Consider the following 17,395-nt stretch of genomic DNA (forward strand, 5'->3'; position numbering starts at 1 on the left):
GAACAGCACATCGTGCCATGTCTCGCCAGACTCCAGCCTCTGCAGCGCCTGCCTCAGCCGTGCTTCTTTGTTGCGGTCGTTTATCATTGGAGTGAAGCGGGTTTTTTCATACTTCCACCCGAGTTGTCTGCCGACACGGCGTATCGTTGTCAGGCTCAGTTGCACATCAAAATCGGCCTCCATTTTCCGTTTTAAACTTAGAGAGGTCGTCTCATCGTTCGCCTTTGTCGCGTCATCAGTGGCGGTGATGATATCACTGTGGAAGACAAAGATAAAACCATAAGATACTGTAAGCAAACAACCCAATACTGAACTGCATTGCACATTGTTGATGTTTGATTTTCTAATGTATACAACAACAGTTCATAAGTGCCTAAGAAAATACATACGGGTGCAGTTTCCTCGGACGTGGCCGACCAGGCTGCTTCTCCTTGAAGTGAGTGTGCACGGTTGTCAGGGTAACGTCGATACCCAAACTTGCCAGATGTTGTTTAATCATCTGTGTTGAGTTTCCCTTAACTCGCATTTGTCGAATCTGCTCCGATAGCTCTTTACTGATTCGTGTCATCTCTGCTTGTCTGAAGTTTGTGTTCTACAGTTGATTTCTAAGAGACTATAAATGCGTCCTTGTGTCCCAACAAACCTCTGTGATTGGTTAATCTGAACTCCACCTCAAGCAGCCAATAGGATTCTACATACCTGGTCACAAATTTGCGGTCTGTCTTGGCCTTTTCCACACATCTGTATATGTGTTTGTGTGTTGGGGGGGGGGGGGTAGATGGCTCTCAGAATGTACTGCTACTGCACATGTAATAATAGAATGTTAAATTAAGGTAAACATTGTGACGAAGTTCTGTATAATGAAGCGAGGGGAAGTGTTTACCTCCATTTAACGTCTGATTTATTTTCATTCATGGGTCTGACTTTTATGTCGTACTCCTGTTGATATTTGCTGAGAGATCTATTACACCTGCGACAGGAAAGCCGTTTGAGTGCCCCATGCTGTAAAAGTGATATACGTAGATGAAACGTTAATCTTCTGAACGTGATCAAATGTTTATTCCAGACTAAATAAACTCTTTATGCGCTGGTATGATTGAATGCAGAGAGATAACTTCTGGAAAGTTGGCGCGCACATAAGGGAGGCAGTATCGTTCTAAGCAGGTCATAACCATAAATCGTCCAAGGAGCTGCAAACTGTGCAATTTTTTTATTTTTTTTTTGTGTGTTTTATGCTGAGCTGTTAGAAGGGACTTGTGATGTCAGATATTTTACCTACCGTACTTCTATGGATGACATACTTTTATAGTTTTAGCTGTGATCAACTCATGACCCTCGTGTTGAAATCAGTATTTTATTGATATAGTATTTGTAATTTCTGCTTTGATTTACTCATGATCTCAGGGCAGTGTCTCTCTCTACTTTGGCTTCTTGCGGTCGTATAAGCTTTCTGCTGGCGTAATAACGCGAGTGCTCAATATCAGACGGGGGGATTGCACAAGAGTGCCGTTAGTGAGTGGATGATATGGAACAGTATTATAGCTCCGAGTCATTTGTTATCCGCGTGATTGCTATTGACGTGCCGGAGGCTGTTTCAGGAGCTTTAGAGTGGCAGAGCACAAACGTCTACAAGCCCACCTCACCTAGACGTGTTTTATAAAAGCAAATATGATCCGAGGCGCTTTCCCAAATCTCAATGGCTCTGTATGTAGATATAGATTATTGTGATTGATGAGGGGATTTAGCTTGAAATCGTGCTCTTTTATTTCAATTGTTTTTCAAATGAAAGGATAAAAGGGTTGCTGAATGGAGGGGTGTAGAGGAATATATCAAAAAGGAAGATGAATGCCGGCTGTTTGAGGAGTGTTTGGTCAGCAGATATTTTGTATTTATTCTTTTAAGCTTGTGTGCTTTGGTTGTGAGTATAAGGTTGATTGAATTTCAGATTATGCTTACCGATCAGCGCTCATCTTTTATTTTGTCCTCATTTTGTGGGTGTAAGCGACTGTGTGCCGGCTCAGAAATCATCGAGAGGTTCGTCATCAGCGCCTTGAACAAAGCGTATTTTAGTTCTCTCGAGACTGAAAAGACCAAGAAACGAACGTATGTTTTTGACTTGTGTCTTCCAGGAGGCAGGCAGAGAGAACACGGGAGTCCACGGCCCCGCAGAGGACAGGAAGGAGAAGGTACCCAGCCCTCATCTCAGCCAGATGGTGGTCCTCACCGACAGTGGGACTCTTTATGGGCTGGCACAGAGGGTGGTGGCAACAGAGTCTCTGTAAGTACACACCCCAGTGTAACCACCACAGGAAATTAGCAAGGAACACAATGTGATTAGCCATTTATACTCCTGTTATCAGTAACGTCAGATTCCCACGCATAAACACCTTCATGGGAATATTACCAGAACTAGAATACGGACCTTAATGAGAATACGGTGTGCATGTGAACATGTCAGTGTTTCAAAAGAACTTCTTTAGGCCCACAAACAGCTGGAAAAACATTCAGCATTTCTGTAAATTACCACCTAAAACCTGAGTGTTTTCTGAAGAATTATAGAATTTTCATCATTGACGTAAACCTTTGTCAGTCTCTGTAACCAGTAGAAGATTTATTTCTTATTTTTTAATTTAATAAAGAGAGAGTTGGAGATACTTAGCCTTTTTTTTCTATTACATTCACATAGTACCGCTACTCACAAGTGCCCTCATACACAAGTGGTACTACAAGTCCTGGCCCCTGAAACTCCTGCTTCCGCTTAAGAATAGATGTCTGAGAACTGAGGGTCCAGACGACACCGCTGCAAAAATGCTAAACAGGGCCGAGTCTCACTCTCACACAGAGGTTCTTGTGTGTCAGGCAGCAAACTCAGCAGAAGAATGAATGTAAAAAGTGCGGAGGGGGAATATATTGGTGGGTTTTGTTTGAAAGGAAGTCGTTCAGCATTGGAGAGAAATGAGATTCATGATAGAAAACTGCGTGGAATGTTTTTCTTTTCTTTTTTTCTCAAAGATGCTATAAAAGCTGCGGTTAGAGAAGGCAGAGCACCAGCTAACCTTCGCGTGCGTTTGTGTGTGAGCGCGCCTGTGCGTTTGTTGTAAGAACTTCTGACGCCTTCAGCACAAGAGAAAGACTCGCCCCGAGTTGTTGACAACTGAATCAGGTGAAGTGGCGAAGTGTGAGAGACCTCTGAGCTGAACTCAAAGACGGGGAAGCTGTTAAGTGACACTCTTCTCTCTTGTTTGCCCTTCTTGCTCTCTCTGTATCATATTTATACAAGTGTGATCAGATAAGTGTGAACTCCACAGGGTTGTTTTTTGGGGGGGGGGGGGGTACGTTACAGTTTACGTTAATATGATTTTCAAATCCCTGTGAAAAAGAACACATGCTCTTTTGGCTGCTGGCTGAGTTAAATGTAGCGATGTCAGATTTGGTGATATAAATGTGAATTTTGTTTTTTTTCATGGGTGTCTACATAAGTGACGGTCTATTTATGGATCATTAATACAGTGAATCGTCATGCTGAATATGGAGATTATTGGATCAGTCATGCTGTGACTGAGACTCTCCTTCTTACGTCACTCAGCTTCTGTGTTTGCGTTTGAAAGTAGACGTTTCCTGCCGCTTGAAGACGTGGTCGCCGTACTTCTGACTTATGCCAGCAGCATCTCAGGAAATCAGAAACATCAGGTGCTCCATCCACACCAGATTACAGAGTGCGTGAGGAGGACTAGTAGTGGACCCTTTCAGAGCCGCCATTTTATACCTCTGTTGGTGGGTGGTTTAAGCGCCAGCCCCGCCCCCAACATGAAGCTTCTGCTGAAAACAAAGCCAGCATGACTAATGGCTCTAAAGATGTAGAATAAGTAGTCAAACACACACTTAAGCACTGGAGGAAATGAAGGCGTATAATCAGCATGAACCTTTGATTTGAAACCAGAAGGCTAAATAACAGTGCAAAACAGAAAACGCACACAAAGTATTTGTTAATGCCACCAAGTCTACTTACAAAATAAGACTCACGTGATCATAAACAGCATGATTTCAAGGGATTGTGTAGCAATAATGCCACACTTTTATGGACGTTTCACGTGCCGTATTTATGCGTTCTTTGTTTTCCACTTGTCATTTAACACCACATAGACTTCCAGTGTGAAGAGACGGCGAGTCATGTACCTGCGTGTTGACTTCATTGGAAATTATTGTTTCCAGCAGTGATCGTGAGATCGAAGCCGCCGCGGAGACGCGCCGCCCTGCACGACGCTTCCCGTTGGTCACAGCTTCAAATCACAGCAATGAAGAATGAATACAAAACACTTTTGGTTCTTATTCTTTCCAGTGGATAATCCAATATCTTCAAATGGTTTTGACAGCAACAGTTAGGCTCAGGCACAAAGAAACACGTTGTGAGAGTTAGGAAAAGACTGTGGTTTAAAAGAATAGATTAAAAAAAAAAAGAAGATTAACAACAGAGATCCCAGATTTATCGCTAAATTTATGGGACTAAACTGTGACGAATGACACGCAGTAAACACCAAGTTAGTTGTGATAGCACACCAAACAACAGTAAAAATGGCGTGCTATTCATGCGCCGCTTACTGACAGCAGCCTGGCATGAATCATAGACGCGTCACTAATCCAACAGCGCTGCAATTGTGAGGCTCCCCTTGCAATATGCAACCCTAGAAATAACGGCTGATTGTTACACGTGCAAAGAAAACACACGAGTGCTCAGAGTACAATCGGAAAAATGACTATACATGAGTAAGTGAATAATTCAATACAAAATCAACTGAATATTTCAGCCTCCATAATCTGCACGCAGTGTTGTTTTTTATTATTTATTTTTTGCCAAATCCCCATCTACCTGGAAATGTTGGCGCTTGGATCACATCCCGTCTTCTCCACGCCCACATTCGACCATTCATGGTCAGCCTGTCATACGCGGGGAGTGGCGTGCACATCTGATCGGCCTCCTGCTGTTATTCACGAGTGATTCATACCAGTGTTCACTCTCAGAGCTTGAAAGAGGAAATTCAAAGATTTTTCCAGCGTCCTCCTTGCTGATCATCGTGTGCAGCAGGTATTAATATCAAGTGATCAGAATCGATTAAATCATAAACACCTTGATGGGAAACTTTATTTTATAACTGTGTGCTTTAGTCCCCGTATCTATTTTTGTTTATTTCCTATGTTGTTTTTGTTTTTAAATCTGTAAGCCACTTTGTATTGCATTTGCGTTGTCTTAAAAGTGCAATAGAAATACAATTTGATTTGTTTTCATGATAAAGGTTAGTTAACTGTCAATTAACGCTATTAACTAGCCATTAATAATGCTGCAGTGAGCAGCTTAAATCACACTTTTAGTCACTCAGATTCATGTACAAATGCAGTTTGGGGAAAAAAGATGAACGAGGGTGTGGTTTTGATTGTCCGTCACTTCTTGTGTGAGTGTGAGAGTGAGAAAGAAAAACCAACAACAGTGTTACCAGCACTTAACCAGGCATGTCACTTTGAAATAATTGAAAAATAAGATGTCGTAATAGCGCCTTTTTGCCGTTTACCAGACCAAAACCTTTTACAGACCTTATTACTCCACCACCGTGAATTAAATGGGTGTTTTTGTGTTTCACAGTGTGTTTTTAGCAGAACAATTTGAGTCCCTGCAGTCCCAGTTGGACACCATGATGCCCGCCGCCAAGAAGCCCTTCCTGCAGCAGTTTTATTCCCAGGTACTGAATGCTTCACCACTCCTGCATCTTATCTCTGAGGTCACATGATTAATGACAGTAACCAACATAACTGCTGGAGCTGTAGAGGTACAGAACCTCAGTTCAGTCACTCTCAAAACTGAGTTTGTCAAGAGAAGGAACAAAAAAACGAGATTCATTTATAATGAGTGTAATAAGCAGGCAGGATTTGATTGGAGATTTGAGACAGGCTTCACAGTCTTAACTACACTTGCGATGTGCTCCTCCTGTAGCATTCAATCCTGTCTGTGCTTGGCTTTCCAGTTTCTTTTCAAATCATTTCTCCTTGGAGACAAGCGGCTGTATAAACGCAGCCCAGCTTTCAGTGCTGTTGCATATCAACAAAACTGTCTGTCAAGCACAACAACCAAAGCTGCTCTTTCCAAGTATTTTGTTTATATTTTTGTCCAATTGACATTTGAAATGTGCAGGTACACACACACACACACACACTCACGCACACACACATGCACAGGTTTGTTTTACCCAAACTTCACATGAATGTCACGTCCTGTGCTTCTTGTCTTTGAAACATTTTGGAAGTTTTATCTCGTGCAGCCGATGATGTCACGTCACCGGCTCGTGAGTCGATCTGACACCAGTTAACCGCTCTCGCAATGTGGAAGGTAACACGTGCTGTCTTGCCTCCTCCCCTCAGACAGTGTCGACAGCGAGTGAACTGAGGAAGCCCATCTACTGGATCGTGGCAGCCAAGGCCATCGACTACGAGCAAATGTTACTCATGATGGCGGGTGTGAAGTGGGACATTAGAGAGATTATGTCGCAGCACAATGTGTATGTGGACGTCCTGCTGAAGGTAACCTTGCAGGAGGAATGTGTTGCTCAGTGCTGCATTAACGCTGATTGTGATGTTGATGAAGGGTGTCGTTGGGGAAGAAGAGACACAGACCAGAGGATTTAAACCAAACTGCAGCCTAAAACACTCATTTTTTTCTCAATTCAAAGATATTTATCCAGACCGTAGCTTAAAAAGACTCCAAATTTAAATTACGGACAGTGTTGTGGCGTCATAGCGGCAGCCCCCCCCCCCCCCCCCCCGCACACACACATTCTGTATAAAATCCCATGAACATTTTTCCATCGTTTATGTCTCCTGAACATAAATGATGATTCTAGCATCCCTGTTTAGAACAAGTCCTCCGTCGCTGCATTTTTCCATCCCTCTGTACGTCCAAGTTTGTTCGTTTTCCAGACAAATATGCGCTGTCCACTGTGTCACACGCCATCCACAACAGGCCCAAGTAGAACACAGGAAAAAAGGCATTTGTAATGGATTCACTGGCTGGGATTTTCCTCGTATATTTTCTTGTATATGTGGAATACAACGAGGGTTGTCGTTTTAACATCTGTCGTTCATGTGGATTATAAATCTTTGTAGAAATCTGGAGTTCTGTATGTCTCTGGTATTTGTTCAGGGGCTGTAACCCAGTCCACGACCATTTAAGGAAATGTGCTGTATGGTTACATAGCAGAAGAACATATTGAGCCTTATAGTAAATATTTGACTAATTTTGTTCATGAGAGTTTTGGTTTGGCTTTTTGGTTGTTGTCGTTGTTGTTTTTTTTAGCTTTTTAAAGCTATTGTAGCAATCCTGTCACACTATTTTTCCCACTGACTGCGTCTGCCTCTGACGTGCAGGCGTGAGGCCACCGTATCTTTCGGAAGCAGGTTGATGAAATCATGCGCTAGCTTACTGATTCAGTTCAAATCCTAATGACAGAATAAATAATGAAATATATATATAAACATCCGCTCACGGGGAAAAGTTATCGGCTTACGAGGAAAGAGCTGCAACTCACCTCTTGAATTCCTGAATGGCTCATAGGTCTTCGTCTGGCTCTGGCAGCTCTGCAGTTAAGCCCAACTCATTTAGCTTATGAGCTAAATTGCCTCAGAGACAAATCTCTGAATCACTGGCTGGCTTTAAATGCTTTGCTGTGTCGAAGCGGTCCAGTCGATGGACTGACATGGCGCTTATTACAACTAGCAGGTGCTTCTCCCCATCGGGTGTAAATGGTCTACTCTGATGACAACTTGTCAGACTCACATAACGCAGTGGGATGGCGTGCATTGAGTGAAAAAGCGCTATACATTTGCGTTGTGTCATTCACAGGAGAGTATTTCAGCGTTCAACAATGTCACTGATTTGCATGTAAAGTGGTAAAAAGATCCTTTAGACTTACTTCATGGGAGCAAGTTCGAAACTCTATTGTGAAACTGTTCCGGAATGAAAAGTATTTAATTCTTTGCTGCAAAATGAATTGAAATAGGCAATGCAGTAGGTGATGAAAAAGGAATCAGCACTTCATCCTTTTCGAACTCGTAGCTTCAGCCTGTATGTAACAGCGTATCATTTTGGTTCTATTCTTTTGTTTTCTTCCTATGATTTATTATAACTCTATGTGTGTGTGAAACTTACAAAAGAGAGAAAGAAAATCTCCTACATTCGTGCATGACTGAACAGGCAGTGGCAAAACTGAAGCCTTTTGTTTTTTTAATTTCTCCAAACATTTGAACTTTACTTAGATTACTTAACTTTATATTTCGTACACTACTTGTTTTTGATGATGAATGTTCTACAAAAGCAAAAAAGTGGAGAGATGTTTCCAGGAGGGATGGTAGTCAAGGTCCCAGACCAGGATGCAGCGGTCAGCAGTGCAGAAGGGGTGTGTGATGAATGCATGATTTGCTGCTTAGTGGGTTCCTTTCCCGCTCTCCTGTAACCGCACACACACACACACACACAAACACACACACGCTGTTGTCCCCTCCCTCTTGAGATTGATATATTTTAACCTGAATTCAACCCTTTCACTCCAACTAATGTATCCAGTTTGTTAAATATCTTAATAAGAGGCATAATCACAACAACTCAGTTGCTTTACAAGTCGATAAACACTTGTGAACCTTTAGTTTTTAATATCCTGGCTTCTAATACGAAGCTTTCCAATCAGATGCTCGTGTCCGAGATGTTTCGTGGTAACTCTCTTGTTTTCTGTCACACACCTTCTCAGGAGTTCGAGCAGTTTAACAAGCGACTCGGCGACGTCTCCAGACACGTGCGCATCCCACTGCCTGTGTCCAACGTCCTGTGGGAGCACTGCATTCGCTTGGCCAACAGAACTCTTGTGGAGGGGTAAGCAAGTCATAAAACACCCCTCTTGAAGCGTCACGGGGATATAAAGAAGACTTTGACATTGCTTATAATTTTTAAACCCCAAGTAAGAAGTACCAAACACAGACATTTACTACATTTGTCGGTCCACAGCACGTCAGCAAAGGTCACATGGAACCTCGAGCCGCTCAGGTATTGAATCGTCTTGATAACATGTCATATTACCCATTAGCAGATTTGAATCGATTTTTAGTGGCAGCAGGAGTGGAGACAAATCGGATTTCTGCTCCTGTAACTTCAGCAAAGCATGATGGACTTCTGGCTTCACTCTGTGAATTTCTATTTGCTCCTGCTAAGAGCACCTGAAGCAATAAGAGCACGAGTCCTGGAGAGTGAAGGTCACCCCGACTCATTTATTCACAAGAAACATCCATTTCCTCGTGTCAACAACAACAACAAAAAGATATCCCTGCTGCTTTGTATATTTCTGCTCTAGTTTGACTGCGTCCTGTTTATTTAAATGTATTTGTTCATTTTGAAACCAGTGCATACAACAATTATTTAAAGTTTTTCACCTTAGCCATCAGCAGGCTAGCAGGTTTTGTGAAATGAAAGTTATTTAGATGTCTATTCAAGTTATTGCAGGATGTTGAATTAGAACCGGGAGGAATATAATTTATTTATAGAAATGTGGACATCTTCTATTGTCCTATTGACGGACTTTATTGGTGGGTTACAGTTGCATCCTATTCACAGCTCCCAACGCGCACACCACAAAAGCAGCTATGTAATATTTCAGCCCTTTTTCCAAACTCTCTACATAAATAAATCTTCCTTCCCAAACATGTTCTGAAGCAGCAAGATGAACACGGGGAATTACCTACCGCAGCAGGAACCCTGGAACTCGTTCTCTCCGTTTCCAGCTTCATTTGGCGTTTTCCTTCGAGAAAACCACTGAAAGTTCCATCCATCTCTCTTTGTGCTGGCAGCTGTCAGTGCCATTCACATCGTTTCAGCCTCACCGGAGCTCCATCAGGGAACAGCAACGCACGGGCGCACACGCACACACACACCCACGCTGACACACACACGCACGCACACACGCACACACGCACACCACTCAGCTGAAAAACCCTCTTGACACATCTCTTGTAATGCATTTCACCACATTCTCTCCCCCTGTAAGCGAGAGATCTAGGATGTGAAAGGTGACAGGAAGTCAGACTGTGTTCTCTCAGTACCTTCCTGTGTGTGTGAGTGTGAGTGTGTGTTGTAAGCTGTTAGACTGGAGGTGTGATTGAACGGCTTCATGACGATGGAGTGAGAAGCCACAGTTCTCCTCGGCTGCTAATCTCTCCAGGCTACAGTGAGCGTGAACTTTCAGTTCCCGCCAATGTTCTACGGAGAAGAAGAGAGAATGTCTGTGCTTATTCTCACCCGCTGAAGAAAGGGAACATTTACTGAGCATTTCTCTTCCAAGAGATCTTTGAACCCTCTTTAATGAACAAACATGCTTGCACCGCTGGTGAGACTTCACTGCCGTCTACAGATTCACACACACGCGCACAAAGAGGGTGATGATCATGTTGACTACTGTGTTACTGAATTTTTTTGCCCACGGCACATCCCTCTGTGAGACGCACAGGAACGCACGCCTCTGTTAGCATTCTGATCTGAAGTTCAAACACTGGCTGGCCTGATGAGACATAAGGACAGACAGTAGATCTGTGTGTGTGTGTGTGTGTGTGTGTGTGTGTGTGTGTGTGTGTGGTGAGGGGGTGTTAAAGAAGACATGCAAAGCAATCGGTCCATCCTCCATCTGAGACCAGCCACTGTAGTCTGTCTCTTCAAGCTCCGCCCCTTCCCTAAAACCACTTTTTTTGTTCCCCTTCCTGAAGCCTGCTGCGGGGAAGTGTCCCTGTCCTCTGAGTCCACATCAATTTACCACGAAAGAATAAAAATCCATGCAGAGGCGCCTGGTGTTTAAGGATTGAATATACATTTGTTTCATTATTTAAACTTTTGGCCACATTTGCTATGAACATCTCTAGAGATTTGATTTCCGTATGACTTTAACTGCCCTTCTCACAACAGACAAAGGGAGAAAGATGAGTATAATTTACCATCAAAGGTAAACACAGAAACGAAAACAAAATCTAATATTAAAAAAATGATAGAATATTTAAACTGAAACAGTGATGAAAGTGGGTTTTGAGAGACAATTTAGAAAACGACTGTAAACATTCTTGTCACACTTGGTCTTCAACCAAGCCTTTCTGTTATTGATCGTTTAAAATATTGAAAGCATGTGTAGTGTGTGCTTTTAATGCGTAAACACTGCAGTTACATGCGTTTTAAAGGAGGAATCAACAACTCTTAAGTCATGATATTCATTATTTTTACTTAAACGTTCACATGATGCAATTTTTCATAATTGCAAAAGAAGGGAATCGGATAATAAGATCTTTGCTCCGTGTTGTAGATAATTCAGTTATGATATAAACACTTAAAATGGAGATAATTGCTTTACACAAACCGTATATTTAGCGAGGTGTTCAGTTCAGTCACGTCTCTCCTTGTCCAAGTTCAGTATGTTATCATTTTTAAGCGTTATTTTTGAGACTAAACCACACAAAGCAAATATTTAATGGATGTGTCCAGTCGTCTGGTAACTTAGGGGTTTAAACCTACATCATTAAAGTTGCATTGCTCCGGATCAGTTCACTTCTGATGGAACAACACTCAGCTGGTTGATAACAGCGGCGAGCCCAATGAATGAATTCTTAGCTGTTATCACATGACTGCAAACCATCTGGCCTCCTGTGCACTCAAGACAAGTAAGACAATGTCGCGGTGGAAGCCAGCCACCAGCAAGCCGCTCTTAACGATATGCAAAGAATGGCCCTTGCAGCTTGGTCAGGCCCAATCCAAGTAGCACTTGGCTTGTGTCACTGGCACAAGGTTGGCTGGGATTTTGCCTGTCCAAAATTTAAATGCCCCCTTTTCTGTGTAAATGACTGATATTGGGAAGCCGTATTACCATCTGGCAGTGTGAGGAGTGTGAAATGTGTCTGCCTGACAGTAATTGAGTCGATGCATTTGACGGTGGAAAATGTTCAATATCAAGGTTTCCTCCATGCGGGAAGGTATGAGTAACATCTGTGATGAGTCGACCGAATCCAGAGGATGAGAAATGACACGTCTCCCTGGTGTTCTGATCAAGGCAAACTTATGTCTAATAACCCTTCCGGAAATATTCATGTCCTCTATCCTCTTTTGTAGCTATGCTAATGTGAAGAAGTGCAGCAACGAGGGCCGCGCCCTCATGCAGCTGGACTTTCAGCAGTTCCTGATGAAGCTGGAGAAGCTGACCGACCTGCGACCTATCCCCGATAAAGAGTTCGTGGAGACCTACATCAAGGCCTACTACCTGACGGAGAACGATATGGAGCAGTTTATCAAGAACCACAGGGTGAGATACCTGCTCTGCTTGAAGCATTAAACGCTTTTTCTACCCAAGTTGTGAGCATCTTTTGATGGACTCATGCTTGTGTGCAGGAGTACTCCATGAAGCAGCTGGCCAACTTGGTGAACGTCTGTCTGGGTTCACATATAAACAAGAAGGCCCGTCAAAAACTCCTGGCAGCCATCGATGACATCGACAGACCTAAGAGATAGACCGATGGAGCTAACCCGCCCCGGATGTACCAATGAGCCTGCAGAGACGGACACACGGTGACTCGGCGTAGAATGTCGAGAGAATAGAAGCAGACGTTGGGGTGTGTTTGAGCTACTGCACACCACACATCAGCTGTTCACTCCAAAACTGCCACTTGTTGAATGCGCTTCACGATAGGTAAAAGTCGATGCATGCACGCTGCAGTTACCCCAGCCGCATTAAACCACCGTCACATTCACATTTCCATTTAACCTGCTGCTTATTAAGATGTTCTACAAATCGTCTGCAACCGCAACAGAACCCAAAAAAGCCTATTTTTTCCTTTCAAGTACTCACAAATCTTGAGCTCATTGAGAAGATTTTTTTTGTTTTTTAATGCTTGCTGCGTTCCATCTCTGACTCCAGAATGCAGAAGGAGCCGGCCATGAATGTCTAGCTTGAAGCTAACAACACCCCGTAGCAAGTGACAGCAGCAAAAATGCCCATTTACAAATTTAGAGGTGCATCATCCGACATAATCCACATCTTTGCTGTCATGAACGAGAGACAAATCTCCACACAAAGAGTCTAAGAGGATGTAAATAGGCATTTTTTGATTGTGTTACTCAAGACATCTATTTGTGACTTCTGTAAAGGCAAAATACACTTCTTTGGGCAAAGTTTCACTTCAAATCTTTTCAGGAAGCAGAAGCAGACAGTTGTTTTCTTGTTTGTTAGTTTTTTATCACTTTAACGGTTAACTGTATCATATGAAGCGGCTCTTGAACAAGAGGCAGTTTGTTGAATTCCATCCGATTTGACGATTGTGCCCGGATATCTGATACGTCTCAACCTTGAAAAAAAAAAAAAAAGATTCGTACGATTTACGTAACGCTGTTACTCTGAGTCTTCAAATGTCCCAGTTGAAAATGTTTAAGAGGTTAAAAAGATATCTTCTCATCAAATGTAAACGCTTTGGTCACATGACTGAATGTGGAGACACAGTAGCTCCATCACTGTTGGCTTTAATCATTCCTCTTCTTTTTTTTTTCGCGTGATTGCTGGATGTGGTGTAGGATTCAGGGTTGTTTTTGTTTTTTGTTGTAGTCCATGAATTCGTCTAATATAATTATGATGCTGAAAATAATATAAATTGCAGTAGTTAGCACCTTTATATTTTTATGTGCATCACCCGATTTTGCCTGCTTACCGTCTGAGGAGGAGTTGATTTTGTTGTCTTGGGGGGGGTGGGGGGGGGTGGAGTCAAGCTGCTTGAAATACAATCTCAGACGTTGGCTGTGGGCAGTAAGGCATCGGTTTCTCTTGATTAACAGTTGAACTGTCAAAAAGAAAGGAACGGTTTTTGATACTGCTTCATATTTTGTGTGCAACTATTCTAAGAAGAAATACTGTAAAATGTGAACGTTTCTGGGGAAAAAAAAACATGTCTGTATTTATTTCTCGCTTTTTTTTTTGTTCTTTTTTTTTTTTGGTCTCATTTGTGTTTTTATATAACAACTCTATACTGGCAGTGTACTATCATCTATCACTCTCAGTATCGTGTAACTTATCAACAAAATGCAAATATTTAAACATTGTCCAAATGATGTTAGGGGTCGGTCAGTAGCACTAGAGTGAAAATCAGTTATCAGTGTTGGAAGCAAAATGAGTCTAACCTAATAAACACACTAACCGTGGATGCATAGAGTTGTTCTTCTTATGAATCTTGTCTAACCTTTGAAATATTCACGCTGCAGCAGCTTGAATGGAGGCGGATACATGAGCGGCGCCGCTGTCCATTCTAATGATGCCCTCCTCAGCTGGGAGCTGGACGCTGTCAGACAAATTAATTTAGCTCCCTGTGCAGTTAAAAGACCTCAGTGCTGCTGAGTCGTTCCCTCCTGACCAGGTTGAACTGAGAAGGACTGATAATACGGATGATTTATTCTTAAAAAGTAATGATTGTAATTTATGAAGGTGTTTCACTTGTTAAACTGATGGAAATGTTCTGCGCTGGCGTTCTGTGACGCTAAAAAAAGATCAGACTTCCTTCTTTTCCTTTCAGCTGATTTTTAAAGTGCATTCATATCCATGTTGAAGGGATGATTCACTTATAAGTTGCCTTCACAAGGAGATGTCCACTCACGAAGGCATCTTTTTCCCCCATGTCACTGATTTGTGATGCCAGAACGCAGAAAGAGACAGCTACGTATATTTAGCTTTAAGCTAATGAAGGCTGATGGCTAACCACAGAAAAAATGATCCAAGAAAGCTTTTATAAACTCTCAAGTGCATTGAACATGAGAACTTCCATCCATGCATCCATTTTCTTCTGCTTATTCCTGTTAAGGGTCGTAGGGGGGTGGGGGGGGTGGAGCCTATCCCAGTGTCTATGGGCGAGAGGCAGGGTTCACCCTGGACAGGTCACCAGTCCATCGCAGGGCCAACACATAGAGACAGACAAACATTCACACTCACAGTCACACCTACGGTCAATTTAGAGTGTCAATCAGCCTCGTCCCCTCTTGATGTCTTTGGACTGTGGGAGGAAGCTGGAGTACCAGAGAGAACCCACACAGGAACAGGGAGAACATGGAGACTCACACAGAAACAGGGAGAACATGGAGACTCCACACAGAAAGATCCTGTGCTGGAGCCGGGACTCGAACCTGGAACCTTCTTGCTGTGAGGAGACAGTGCTGACCACTGCACCACCGTGCTGCCTGCTACATGAGAACTTAAAAAGTGAAATAAACTTGAAGAACTGCTTTAAAGCAGCCAAAAACTTTCAATGTGAGATGTTGAAGTGAGAATGCAAACTTCTAGCCGCATGATTAAAAGCTGAGTGCTGCATGAATCGCAACATTTTCAAACCTCCAAACGGGGACACTTTAATTTGACTGCAAACCCACATACGCTGTATGAGCTGGTAGTACAATCGGATTTTTCATCAGTGCACCTTTTAAAATCGTGAGCAGCCCCTCAGCAGGTGAAGAATCATGTCTCCCAAAACCTTATTTGGAAATGTAATAACAGCAGTAAACACAAAACCCAGGGTTGCACCGGTGTAATCGACCGCACTCATTCATTCATTATCAGCTCACTGACCTGTGCCGCATTCTTCTGCAGCAAGCTGCTGTTTAAATACCCAGCAGCAGTTATTTACAAATGATCAAACATTGATTGATTCCAGCGGTAAAACGGGGATTTGTGTTTAGTAGATACTTGTTAAGATTCTGGACTCGGAGCTTGAACGTGGGACAGTCACAGTCAACCAGGATGTGTCGTGCTCTGGTCCTGGATCAGGACCTGCGGCTACTTTGCGCCCGTCATCCACTTGTGGGCTCATTTCTTTCATCAGTCTCCCAGGAGGGGGACACACTGACTCAATCCCCCTGCATTTGTTAGAAAGAAATGCTTTTTGAAGCAGCGCGCAGCAGAACAGCCACCCTAACAATATTTTCCTGGCAGACAAATGATTGCAGCGTTCTTCCTGGTTGCGACATGAGTGAAATCTCTGGAGGCTTTTAGGCTCTCGCCTTCTTACATCTTGATTCACGACCCTCCGGTTCCAACAGTCCTGCAACACAAGGGTGCCCAGTGGGATCGAGCCCTCCTGGGGTGCTGTGGCCCACTTACCCCTTCAGATAAAAGACCGGCCGTCCTTTGCCCCGCATGTCTGCCCCTCTGCCAAAGTCGCCGCTATGGCTGACCTGCAGGACCATTATTCCCTCGCTGTTCACAGACTTCTTTCATGAATGCGTTGTTAACAATCGTTGGCAGAACGCCGTCATATTTACTTATTTGCATAATTATTGGCGAGAAAAGACGTGGTGGTGAAGGGGGTCGGGAGAAAACATGTCTACCAGGAGAGATGAACATAATTAGATCTTTGACAAGGCTGAAAATAGAATGAGATGAAAGGTTTTTTTTTCCATTCACATCATCATCATCATCATCATCATCATCGCGACAGGAAATGGTGTCATCAAGACAACACAGACGGACTTACATAGGAAATAATTCTATGAATAACATCAACTTACACCTTTGTACCAAATGATGTCAGCTTCTTCTAGATGGTGAGATTGTATAAATAATCTCACTGTTTCTTTATTGTCTTTGGTCCTTTGCCGACTTGTTAATTACATGTGTTTCATCAGATGAACGATTGGGGTTATGAATAATTAGTCACATATCAATTTTACCTAAGGGACCATTGTTTATTTTTAAATGCTTGAGAATACGTTTTAGTACAATGGATTAAAAAGTCAATAAATGCACGAAAAGTAGTTTTCCCCCTCACAGCCACAAAAAGCAATTTTAAGGGTTTGTGCCTGTGGGGGGTCTGAAGTAATAATTCCACCAGGAGGTGATAGCATGGTGTGTCTGAATATCAGTGCTTGAGGGGGAGGTCTCGTAACCTGAGCTCGGTCACAGGTTTGCTTCTTCCTAATTACTGTTTAGGTCAAATTAATTGAAACACAGACGAGCTTATGGATGTTGCAGGTCCATCTAATATTTCGATGACAATAAAATCGACAACCCCCCCCCCCCAAAAATCACGCAATTTTACACATAGCACCTTTACTGCCACCTGTTCTGCTGTCCCATCTGCCCCCCCCCCCCCCCCCCCCCCCCGCCGAACATGACCATTTATTTTATAAGCTGTTATGCCTGAGAGATCATCTCAAGAGATGTCGCGGGGGAAAACATATTTGGGCTGTAGGTCCTGTGTCAGGAAAAGTGTAACCCGCACACACAGGACCTTTTAATCTTAGCGTCTCACTCTGAAAGAGCAGAAAATTGAAAACCGCACCCAGGGAACTGTGCAGGGTTTAGATAACCTC

At 43.0% G+C, this 17,395-nt stretch overlaps 1 protein-coding gene across 2 annotated transcripts in view; it reads left to right on the forward strand.

The window, feature by feature from the left end:
* vps50 (VPS50 EARP/GARPII complex subunit) overlaps positions 1–14,242 on the forward strand; it is a 101,700-nt gene extending 87,458 nt beyond the window's left edge. For both annotated transcript variants that reach the window (XM_086192626.1, XM_086192627.1), the window contains 6 exons: positions 2,130–2,278; positions 5,636–5,732; positions 6,409–6,567; positions 8,787–8,908; positions 12,170–12,359; positions 12,446–14,242. In XM_086192626.1, coding sequence (XP_086048752.1) covers positions 2,130–2,278; positions 5,636–5,732; positions 6,409–6,567; positions 8,787–8,908; positions 12,170–12,359; positions 12,446–12,565 — 837 coding nt within the window. In that variant the 3' untranslated portion in view covers positions 12,566–14,242. The remainder of the gene's footprint in view (positions 1–2,129; positions 2,279–5,635; positions 5,733–6,408; positions 6,568–8,786; positions 8,909–12,169; positions 12,360–12,445) is intronic.
* Positions 14,243–17,395: the final 3,153 nt, after the last annotated feature.

Source organism: Aulostomus chinensis, chromosome 22 (assembly GCF_037954235.1).
Source record: "Aulostomus chinensis isolate RoL2024-O1b breed Wild chromosome 22, RoL_Achi_v1.0, whole genome shotgun sequence".
In the NCBI taxonomy this organism is placed as follows: domain Eukaryota; kingdom Metazoa; phylum Chordata; class Actinopteri; order Syngnathiformes; family Aulostomidae; genus Aulostomus; species Aulostomus chinensis.